The sequence below is a fragment of the Plasmodium vinckei genome (genome assembly GCF_900681995.1).
Source record: "Plasmodium vinckei vinckei genome assembly, chromosome: PVVCY_03".
Taxonomy (NCBI): Eukaryota; Apicomplexa; class Aconoidasida; order Haemosporida; family Plasmodiidae; genus Plasmodium; species Plasmodium vinckei.
Window position 1 is genome coordinate 320124 of NC_051295.1, and position 11990 is coordinate 332113.

Here is an 11990-nt window from a genome sequence, read left to right on the forward strand (position 1 = left end):
AATATGAAGTTTTAGAAAAGATAATACATATATGTGTCCATCTTTTTTAATTTATCTACAATGGGGTCATAATACTTATATGTATTATATCCTTAAGCAACATTTCCATGTTAAATTTTTAAAACGTATTTTTTTTAATACATTCATTTATATGACATATATGTACTATAATTTACAAAATGCTTATAATTTCCATTTGATATTCCAAAAATTAGCTATGTATACCTATGTATACCATATTTATTGTTTTATATATATAATTTTTAATTGAACTATACTTTTTTTTATTTGAAATTATATCATATGTTTATATGATGTGATGTTGAATATTTTCAAATACATTTTTTTGAGTTATTATTTGTTTAATCCTTTTCCACATTATATATACATTATTATATTTTATTTTTTTGTTAATTTAATATTTTATTATTTTCCCTTGTCTAACATGGATAGTACCTTATGAACATTTTCATTGTTCTCATTTCTTTTACGAAACATTTTCCCTTTTTTAAGTTGCATACGCTTCAAGATGCTTAACCAAGTGTTACACAGGTTGTCAATATAAATATGATTTCCTTATAATATATATTGCATATATCTATTTTATCCGATCTTCTCTATATTTACAGTTTTTTAGCTGTTTTAATCAGAGAAATAAATGCATATCTTGTAATATAAAACATTTAATTTCGTTTATTATTAGCGTTTTTAATAGTTTTATAGTATCCCAGTTTTAGCTTTAAGGGGCATTTTTAATATGTATAAAGGTGGAACAAATAAAAAATGGATGAAACTGAGAATAGTTATATTTTTGTGCTAAATTATACAACTTTATAAGGACATTTTTAAAGTAGGTTTATTACCTTCCCTTTAATGTAGCAACAATGGAACATATTTATGGATTATATAATTTTTATTTGGCTAGCTATTAATTGTTCATATATCTAGCTAATTTATTAGTATTGTTAATATTTTTTTTTTCACATTTTGCACACACTTTTATTTATCACACTTGTAAATAAAATAATAGGCCTAGTGAGTGCGAGAAATTAATAGTTTCCTTAATTTTAGAATTATCATGTGTTTGTTATATGGGCATTAAGCTGAATGTGGATGCAAACATGTGTGAGTATACACAAATATTTCGAAAAAAAGAGCTCGTGGCATATAATTTTTTTTTTATATTTTTTTTATGAACGTTCATATAAAAATATCAATTTTCAATCGTTTATATCTTTTAGGATATTTTAATGTGTTATATTTTTTATATTCAAAAATATGGCTATATAAAATTATGGAATACTACGAAGGGTTAATTATAAGAAGATAAAACAGAATCTAAAAAATGCTTGTAGCTCTTTGCTGCTTAAGTATATTTATATACATATATTTTTTTTTTCAAAAAAAAATAATCTATAATAAAAATAGTGTACAAAATGAAGACATTGAAATCGGTGTAGTTCTAGGATCAGGAGGTCATACATTTGAAATATTAGAAATATTAAAACTCATAAAAAATGATAATATAATTTTTCATTTTTTTTGTGCAAATGGTGATAATTTGAGCAAGGAAAAAGCAGAAAAAGAATTTGAAAAGTATAGAAAAAATTTTGTCTTTATACCAAGGTGTAGAAATATAGGAGAATCATATTTAACGGCCTTAATTAAATTTATATTTGTATTTATATATTGCATATTTTTAACATATAAATTGAATAACATTAAGTTGTTGATAGTAAATGGCCCTGGAACATGTGTACCCGTTGTGTTTTCATTATTATTTAAAAAATATTTTTTTTTTAAAAAAATAAAGATAGTTTATATAGAAAGTGTTTGTAGGATATATTCCTTATCCTTGAGTGCAAAAATTCTATATAGATTTACTGATATGTTTGTCGTTTTTTCTAAGCATTTACAAAATAAGTATAAAAAAGCAAAGTTTTATGGTTATTTATTCTGATTATTAATAAAACCTTATTTTTTTTGTCTCACCTATTGAATATTTTGCATGTATTGCATATGTATATAAACCTTTTTATAACTTAAAAAAAACAAGTTTTTAAATATGTCCCAAAGTTAATGAGAAATAAAATAGTAGAAATATTGTATAAAAAAACAATACTAAATATGGAATTTGTCTGATATATATATTTACATGCACACTAATAAAGCATTGTATATTTTCTTATATAATCCAACCTTTTCAAAATGGAAACACATACAAGTATGAAAATCAACACAGTTATAAAAAAAGAAAAAAAAAAAGACTGACTAAACCATTTCCCCTTAACTGCCCATTTGTTTAATATAATATACATTATTTATGGAATAATATATATTACTCAAATTATTTATATTTCCTCAAACTTAAGATTTTCAAACAAATTTTTAAAATATTTTTATAGAGCTTTTATTATGTTTTACCCTTTTTATTTTTTTTTGATAATTTGCATGCTTATATATATTTATATTTTTTTTCACATTTTAAATGTTATAAAAATTAACGACCATATGAAATACATAAATAAATGATACAATAAATAAAACAAATGACAAATGCACAAATAATTTTTGTTTAAAACAAAGATATAATAATTTTCATGGTCCACAAAAGTTAAAAAAAAAAAAACTTATTTTTGATGAAAGGAAATTGACATAAATTTGACTTCCTTTTTAGAGCTATAAAAAGTGAGAAATATATATATAAATAATTATGCCCATTTTATTAATGCAAATTAAGTAAGCATAAAGAAAATATATGTGTAGGCATGACTAAGTAGTTATAGAAAAAATGCTGTAAAAGTGCTTGAGCCAAACACAAATGAATTATATAAATTAAGAAAAATGATATGGGAAGAAGAAAAATATGGGGACAAAGTTATATAAGAACAAATAAAGGTGTATATATAGGAGATATAGAAGATAAAAAAAAACATGGATGGGGTATAGCAATAAATAATAACGGGAATAAATATGAAGGATTGTTTGAAAATGATGAAAGAAATATATTTGGATTAGAATTATTATGTTGCTTATACAGACATAATTATAAAAATAAAAAAAAAGGAGACGAAGAAAAAGTGGACGGAAATGAAATAGAACAAACTAGTGAAAAAGAATTTGAAAAAGGTAATATATGCTTAAATTCAAATAGGTATATATATATAGGCAAATTTAAAAATGGAAAAAAACATGGAAATGGTGTATTAATAGATTATAATAATTATGTTATGTATAGTTGTATATTTTTAAATAATATTATTGCATATAAAGATATTTTATTTTCCTTAATTAATAATTATCAATCAAAATATGAAGCATCACACTTTTTTTCATTTCACCATGATCAAATAATATGTGAAAAAAAAAGTGAAACAACAAACTTTTTTGATAAAGATAGTAAAAGTGATAGCATTGAAAGTGGCAAAAGTAAAAACAAGTTGACAAACGAAAGAGATACATATTCGTTCACAAAAGATCGATATAAATATATCACTTTTAATTATATAAAATTTTATGAACATGTAATGGATAAAATTAAAAAATATAATTTACATGATCTATTTTTAAAATATGAGTCAGGGAAAGAAAAGTGTGATTGGGACGAAGATATAAAAAATGATTACCCTCATATGGAAGAAAACAAAATAAATAATCCTACCAACACAAATGAAGAACCATCAAGTAAGCAAAGTATATCCTCTTGTGTGTGTAAAAGCCATGATATCAATTATAACAACATAATGATTAGTGAAAGTCAAAATGGTGGAGACCTACATAATGAAATACATAAAACACTTCCCTCATGTCTTAGAAAAAAAAAAAGACATAATTTTGTGTCACTATCTTATGCTCATAATAGTATATACTGGAATGTTTTTGAATTAAATTTTTTTTTATTTTTTATTGGAATTCCAAAAAAAATAATCGAAATATTTATAATAAATGAAATAGATGGATATTGCTTAAAATATATAGAAAACAAATTATTAGAAAATATGGGGATTTATGATAAAGTTATTAAAAAGTGTATTATATTATCTGTTCAATGTTTATTAAAATTAAGAGAAAAATATAAACATAAAAAAAAAATAAAATTATTAAATAACAAAATTGATAATAAATTACTTTTAAATAAAAATAAAATATGGTTATTAAAATTAATAGGAAGAGGTGGCTACAATAATGTTTATAAATGTTTATACATCAATAATATCAAAAAATTTAGTAATAATAATTTTCCAAACATTAACAATATCGCATTAAAAATATGTATAGATAAAAAATACAGTTATGATCTTTTCTCGGAGCTAAACATTTTATCAACCTTAAGACATCCAAATGTTTCACTATTTTTAGGTGGAGTAAAAAATCCACAAGCAATAGCATTAGAATATATTCCATGTGGTAGTATATTTGATATATTACATAAAAAAAAAACAAAAATAAAAATTTTAGATATAATTAAAATGTGTAAAGATATAACAGCATTTATGTCATTTATTCATAACAAAGGAATATTACATTGTGATTTAAAATCAGCAAATATTTTATTATCAGAATCTGGTGAAATTAAAATATGTGACTTTGGTTTATCAATTCAAAATATTGATGATAAGCCAAAATATTTAGGTATCGTAGGAACATATCAATGGACTGCCCCAGAAATATTAAGGGGTGAAGGATACACAAAAAAAGCAGATATATATTCATTTGGTGTTATATTATGGGAACTTTTACATCGAAAAATACCATTTAATGATTTAAAACATCCATTAGATATTATAGCTCAAGTTGGATATTCAAACAAACATCTTATTATAAATAATAATATAAATAACAAATTATTATATGTATTAACTAGCTGTTTACATAAAGATAAAAGGAAAAGAAAATCTTTTTTTTTTTGGTCTGAATATTTTGATATCCTCTATAAAGCTAATATATGCTGTGAGGACACAAACTTATCTTTCCTCTTGACCTAGCCATTGTCACTTTTAAGAAGTGTCACCTACATTTTCACTACATAATTTTTTCAAACATTTTTTACATGTTTTTCCACACATTTTTTCTACACATTTTGGCGATTATGATATTGTTTTTCCCCCATTTCATATTCCTAATTTGTCAACAAATATTTATATAACCTCATAAACTTGTAGGGGTAAACACTTTGGTTCCCCTCTTTTAAAAATAAAAAAATAATTTTTTTAAACTTTTAACATGCTACTAGTTAAGTAGTACAATACAGATAAAATATGGGACATCACCAACTTTCCATTTCTACAAAATAAAGAAAGTTCCCCATCAATAATTTTCAAACATATTGTTGTGTATCATTCACGTTCTTTTTTTTTTACTAAAAATGTATATATTAAATATGATGAAATAAAAAAATTTCTCCACAATAATTTTGTAATAATAATTTATTACATTATAAATAAGTGCATATATTTTTTTTTATTTACATAGGATACTAAAAAAGTAAGTGATATAATATAGTGCGTTCTGCAAATGGATTATTACACAATTGTTTATACTTTTAAGGAGATAAAAAAAAAATTAAATACTAACTAAATAGTATATATAAAAAAAATTGTACATATAAATAAGTTAAAATAATAAAAATATTTTTTATTCTATTTTATCATCTTCTATATTTATAAGGAAATATTTAATTTGAAAAGAATTCATTTTTTATGTTTCTCTATTTATCTAGTCAAAGCATACCCTCCTTATAAAGTTTATATTCATTTTCCCTATTCTACTTTACAAATATAATTTTTTTTATTTAGCTGTAAAAAAAATTGAAAACAGTTTGATAAAAATGGCTATCGAAGTTGATGAAGAAACACTGAAAATTGCCAAGGAGTTCCAAAAAAAAAATGAAGAAGATATAAAAATAAAAAAATTAAAACCAGAAACTGTAAAGGTAAATGACCCAAGTTCAAATTTATTAAAAATAAATGAAGCAGCATGTAGAGGAAGAATAAAAATATCCAATCTTTTAAATATCCCAATAAGTGAAAATGAATATAATAATAAAGATAAAATGGAAAAAAATAAATATATTGATCAATTAGTAGTTGTTTGTGGATGGAGTAAAGCTGTTAGGAAACAAGGTGGTGGTAGATTCTGTTTTGTAAACTTAAATGATGGTTCATGTCATTTAAATTTACAAATAATTGTAAATCAAAATATAGATAATTATGATAAATTATTAAAATGTGGTATTGGATGTTGTTTTAGATTTACTGGTACTTTAATTTTATCACCTGTACAAAATACTGAAAAAAAAGGACTATTAAATGAAAATGTTGAATTAACATTAACAGATAATTCTATACATAGTTTTGAAATATATGGAGAAAATTTAGATCCTCAAAAATATCCACTTTCAAAAAAAAACCATGGAAAAGAATTTTTAAGGGAAGTAGCACATCTAAGACCTCGTAGTTATTTTATAAGTTCTGTTATGAGAATCAGAAATGCATTAATGGTATCTACACATCTTTTTTTTCAAAGTAGAGGATTTATATGTATACATACTCCTTTAATAACTGCTTCAGATTGTGAAGGAGGTGGTGAAATGTTTACTGTAACAACACTTTTAAATGAAACAGGTGACATCAGTGCAATCCCTAAAACAAAAAAAAAAACAAACAACAATCAAACAGTAAAAAGAGAAGATCAATCTGTAAATGAATCAGGACCAGCATCAATAAATAACACAAATGAATATGTGATTGATTATAAAAAAGACTTTTTTAGTAAACAAGCATTTTTAACAGTCAGTGGGCAATTGTCTCTTGAAAACTTATGCTCATCTATGGGAGATGTATATACATTCGGACCCACTTTTAGAGCCGAAAGTTCACATACATCAAGACATTTAGCAGAGTTTTGGATGATTGAACCTGAAATGGCATTTGCTGATATATATGATAATATGGAAGTTGCTGAAGCATATATTAAATATTGTATTCGATATGTTTTAGATAATCATTTTCATGATATATATTACTTTGAAGAAAATGTTGAAAAAGGATTAATAGATAGATTGAAAAATATTTTAAATGAAGATTTTGCAAAAATCACTTATACAAATGCTATAGATTTATTAACAAAATATTCTAACAATTTTGATGTACCAGTAAAATGGGGTATGGATTTACAATCAGAACATGAAAGATTTATTGCCGAACAAATTTTTAAAAAACCAGTTATTGTATATAATTATCCAAAAGATTTAAAAGCTTTCTATATGAAATTAAATGAAGATCAAAAAACTGTTGCTGCTATGGATGTACTTGTCCCAAAAATCGGAGAAGTTGTTGGCGGATCACAAAGAGAAGATAATTTAGAATTATTAGATAAAATGATAGTTGAAAAAAAATTAAATATTGAAAGTTATTGGTGGTATAGACAATTAAGAAAATTTGGAACACATCCACATTCTGGATTCGGTTTAGGATTCGAAAGACTAATTATGCTTGTTACTGGTGTTGATAATATTAAAGATACAATTCCTTTCCCAAGATACCATGGACATGCCGAATTTTAGATACACCATCCTTGACCATTGGATATGTTCGAAGTCCCTACTCGGTCCTTACTTCGTCATGTCATTATTTCATTATATCATTACATTTTTACATTTTCACAATTTTACTTTTATAAGGAAGAGGACTGCGACTCCTCTGCCCATGAGGGTAACAAATGCAGTTTTTTTTTAAAACTTAAAAATAATTAAAAAAAAAAATTACACTATATAAAAAACAGTTTAGTTACAAATAATGGATAGTTCATTCACTCTACATACTACAATACATTTTTCAAAATTATTGAGTATCAGTGAAATAAATTGGTGCATCAAACGCGGTTAATTTATTAGGGTTTTTTGCCAATACTCCTCTTCTTTGTTTTTTTCGACCTCTCTTATTAATATCATTTTTGCTATATATTTCTTTTAGCAATTCTTCATTCTCCTCATCCAATCTATTCTGATCCTTCATGGCGTCGTAAAATTTATTGTTTTCATCTATGCTACCATCTTTGGAAGTCTGAATAATTTTATTTTTTACATTTTCTTCTCTTGTTATACTTGGCTTGGGTACTGTCTCATTTACGAGACCCAAATTTTGTTTATTTTCCGTCTCTCCATCAATTAGTTTAATCAAACTGGAAGCACCAAATAAATTTAATGTGTCTTTTATATGTTTAGGAAGTTTACAAAATATTGAAATAAATTTATTACAGTGTGATTCAAAAGTGACATTAAAACAGTAAAGGTGTAGTTTTAATTCTTTATTATATTTATGTAAAATTTTTAATAACATTTTTTTTTCATATGCAAGATTATTATTTTTATTTTGTTTTTCAACCAAATCATAAACAAAATTAGAATTTAATTTTAGCTTTTTTTGGATATTTATATATTCATTATCACCAACTATACATGTATTTAAAGAATAAAATAATAAAGGTTTTATATATTTTGAATTATTTGCATTTATATATATTTTTAATAAACTATAATTTTGTTTATTTAATAAAATTGTATTACTAATTACTTCATAAGTTAGCATTTGTAAATTGTTTATATTATTACTACTTTCAGATACTGGTATCATAATATTTGAATTTGGAATATATTTTAAATACATTTTTATTTCATTATGTGTATTATATTTTCCTTTTACTTTTCCATAAACTAAACTTATAAATACATTTTTATATAAATGCTTTTTAATAAATTTATTTTTACAAATTAATAAACAACCACTAACACTACTGTGTAATTTATACACTATTTCAAAATCCTCTCTATCCTCATTATTTAATAATTGTAAACTTTTTATTATACTTTGCTTTTTTTCACTCTTTCCAAATGTAGACACTCCATACTCCTTTTCGACAACCATATAGTCGTTGCCATTGTACAGGATACTGACAAAGTTGAAAAAGAAAACAAATATATATATGTATTATATATAATAATCACACATTGTAAAACTCTTAGGCAATTGTCAAACGTTTTTCTTACAGATTATTTATATCAAGCAAGTTTTTTGGTGTTGAAAATCTTCTTAGCGTATTTCTCCTGAATAGCAATTTTAGCTGCAAAACAAATAAACAAAAATATATGAGATAAAAATAATAGAAAAAACGTAAATAATTTGTGTATATACAAATTTTTAAATATAAAAAGTGAAAAATATAAAAAAATGTTAAATATATATGGACAAAACATATAAATAACAGTATATAGAACAAACTATTTTAGCAAATATACCATTATTTTTCCTTATCATATTTTTTAAAAATTGGAAAATAAATAAAAAGAAAAAACAAATTTCTATTTCTTCATTAAAAATATATATTAAGATTAATATTATAATACTAAAAAAAATTAAAACCCAATTTCCTGAATTGGTGTATGCTATATTTAAACTTCACACATATTTTTTTTTTTTTTTTTAAATATTTTATAATTAATAAGCTAATGCATATTCAAAGAAATATCAAATAAAAGTAATATACATTTTTTATAATATATATATCCATGGAAATCACACGGATTTAAAAACAAAAAAAATTCATCGAATTATTATTAGGCATATTTTAATATATTACTAAGCCTTAAAAGTAAAATTATTTATATAAACATTTGGATCGGTAAAACCAACTATTATCAAAAAATGATTTATAATAAACATATTTAAGTGTATATATTTCACTACTTTATTAAGTAAACATTATAATTTGTTTGTTAATAATACTATTGTATAACTTTATACACATATTTACAATTGAAGACCCTGATGATAAACACTAAGGAAAATACATACTAAAATAAATATTCCTGTTCAGAATATATTTGTACTTTATTTATATTCATAAAAATATCTTACATCCTGAAAGAGATTACTTGTTATTGTGTTTTGTTCTTTATCCAATTTAATTTTTTTATTGTCGATAAGAAAGTATGATGCAAGCATAATTGGGGTACCACGAAGAGTTAAATATTTTGGTTATCCATTTAAGTTGAAAAAAATAGACAATATATTTAAATAAATGATATAAAACAAGGCAATTATATAAAAATGACATAAAACATATAACCATATAAGAACAAAACAATGACCTTACATTCTAAACAATACAAATTAAGTTTATTTTATTAATAATTTTTTTTTTCAAAATGATGAATAAAAAACTTCCAGTATTATTTTCAATTACCACTTATTTAGCTTCGTCAATAACATCCGTTTTTGTTAATAAATATATGTTAATAACCAATATTTTGGACACAATTTTCTTAATTTTTTTACAACATTTATCATGTTTAGCTTTTTTATTTATTTTTAAAAGTTATTTATCCAAAATTCAAAAAGAAGATGATGTTAAAAATGAATTTTTTTCTTTATATGAAGGGATAAAACATTTATGGCCTTTAATAATATCATTTAATTTTACATTAATTTTTGGAAACTTATGTTTAAAATATACTATTATATCATCTTATCAGCTAGCTAGATCTATGACATTACCTTTTAATTTCATATTCTCTTATTTTTTTTTTAAGCATATTAAATTCAATTTTTGTATGATCTGTTCATGCATTTTGGTCTCCATTGGATTTTTCATTTTCTCTGCGGATGCAGTTAATACCAACCACAAGGCTGTAATATATGGTTAGGAAAAGAAATAAATAGACTCACCACGCATATTTATCTGTTCATATATTTGTCTATCCATTTCCACACATACAGTTTTCTTTGACATGCATGATAAACACAGTGAAATAAATATATAGTACCATTCCAATTAAAATAGTTAACCATTTTACTACATTATATACATACCAATTTTTTGCAACCATTTTTTAAACACCTTTAGGCATCATCGTTTCCATAGGACAAGCAATACACTTGAACTTATTAAAGCAAAAATTAATTGTATATAAAAACAAAACGAAAATTTTACACTACAATTTAATATACTCCTCCATTATTTTGTTTATATATTTATCAGTAACTGGAAGAATATTGCAAATTCTTAATTTAACATATCACGAATTTACCTTATTAATTCTTTCTTGTAAGTTTATGACAAAAATCACGAACAAATAATTCACACACACAAATGTAATTTTATTAACATGTACATATTTTTTTTTACTAATATAATTTTACAACATTCTCAGGTGTATCATCCATTTGTGTAACATTCTCATCGTTTATGTGTGTATATTACACAGACAATGTTGCTTATAATATGATTGGAAATGTAAAGTCAACACTTCAAACATTTTTAAGTAAATTTTATAACTCAGAAGAATTTAATACAAGCACAATGATTGGAATAATATTAACTACATTAGGCTCGTTTGCATATGGATATTCTAGCGAATATTCAAAAAAAAAAATTAATTAAAAAAAAATATGAACAAATCAGGCAACATATGTCCATATAATTAATATATCATCATCCTTACTGCATTACACTGTTATTATTAAAAAATGTAATAATGTTAGGAGTATTATTTTTTTCGTATTTTTATTTTTTGTTTTAACAACATAAATGAATAAACTGTAAAAGAATGCAATTTTATTGTTCTTTTATCTAATTCCATTTTTAACTCCATATATTTTATAAATTATGACTAGACTTTTACTTACATGTACTGTGCATGTCATTTAATATGTATTATAGTAAAATAAGAATTTTAAAATTGTTTATTACTACACATTCGATTGCCCATATTTTTCATTTTATTAACTTCACCTTTATTTGCTTTTTAAATATAATTGGAATAGTAAACTAATAGAGGGCAGACAACTATGCATAGCATGGGATAAGGTTAACTTAAAAAATTCACCAATACAATAAATACATTTCTTACTGTCTTTTATGAACATGTAAATAATATTTAAAATCGAAATGTACTATCAACCTATTTTTTTATTCATTTATTTATTGTAAAA

At 23.1% G+C, this 11990-nt stretch overlaps 5 protein-coding genes across 5 annotated transcripts; 4 read left to right on the forward strand and 1 right to left on the reverse strand.

Moving 5' to 3' along the window:
- Positions 1-1345: 1345 nt before the first annotated feature.
- Positions 1346-1960, forward strand: PVVCY_0300940 (UDP-N-acetylglucosamine transferase subunit ALG14, putative; the record flags this gene model as incomplete). The annotated part of the gene is made up of 1 exon (XM_008628304.1): positions 1346-1960. The coding sequence occupies one exon, from the start codon at positions 1346-1348 to the stop codon at positions 1958-1960; it is 615 nt and encodes a 204-aa protein (XP_008626526.1).
- Positions 1961-2849: 889 nt separating this feature from the next.
- PVVCY_0300950 (tyrosine kinase-like protein, putative) lies at positions 2850-4985 on the forward strand (the record flags this gene model as incomplete). The annotated part of the gene is made up of 1 exon (XM_008628305.2): positions 2850-4985. One exon carries the CDS (start codon positions 2850-2852, stop codon positions 4983-4985), a length of 2136 nt encoding a protein of 711 aa, XP_008626527.2.
- An 842-nt stretch (positions 4986-5827) lies between these two features.
- On the forward strand, positions 5828-7564 carry PVVCY_0300960 (asparagine--tRNA ligase, putative; the record flags this gene model as incomplete). The annotated part of the gene is made up of 1 exon (XM_008628306.2): positions 5828-7564. One exon carries the CDS (start codon positions 5828-5830, stop codon positions 7562-7564), a length of 1737 nt encoding a protein of 578 aa, XP_008626528.2.
- A 277-nt stretch (positions 7565-7841) lies between these two features.
- On the reverse strand, positions 7842-9298 carry PVVCY_0300970 (conserved Plasmodium protein, unknown function; the record flags this gene model as incomplete). The annotated part of the gene is made up of 3 exons (XM_037634807.1): positions 7842-8949; positions 9047-9120; positions 9296-9298. The coding sequence occupies 3 exons, from the start codon at positions 9296-9298 to the stop codon at positions 7842-7844; spliced, it is 1185 nt and encodes a 394-aa protein (XP_037490108.1).
- Positions 9299-10204: 906 nt separating this feature from the next.
- Positions 10205-11439, forward strand: PVVCY_0300980 (GDP-fructose:GMP antiporter, putative; the record flags this gene model as incomplete). The annotated part of the gene is made up of 3 exons (XM_008628308.1): positions 10205-10697; positions 10903-11103; positions 11210-11439. The coding sequence occupies 3 exons, from the start codon at positions 10205-10207 to the stop codon at positions 11437-11439; spliced, it is 924 nt and encodes a 307-aa protein (XP_008626530.1).
- Positions 11440-11990: the final 551 nt, after the last annotated feature.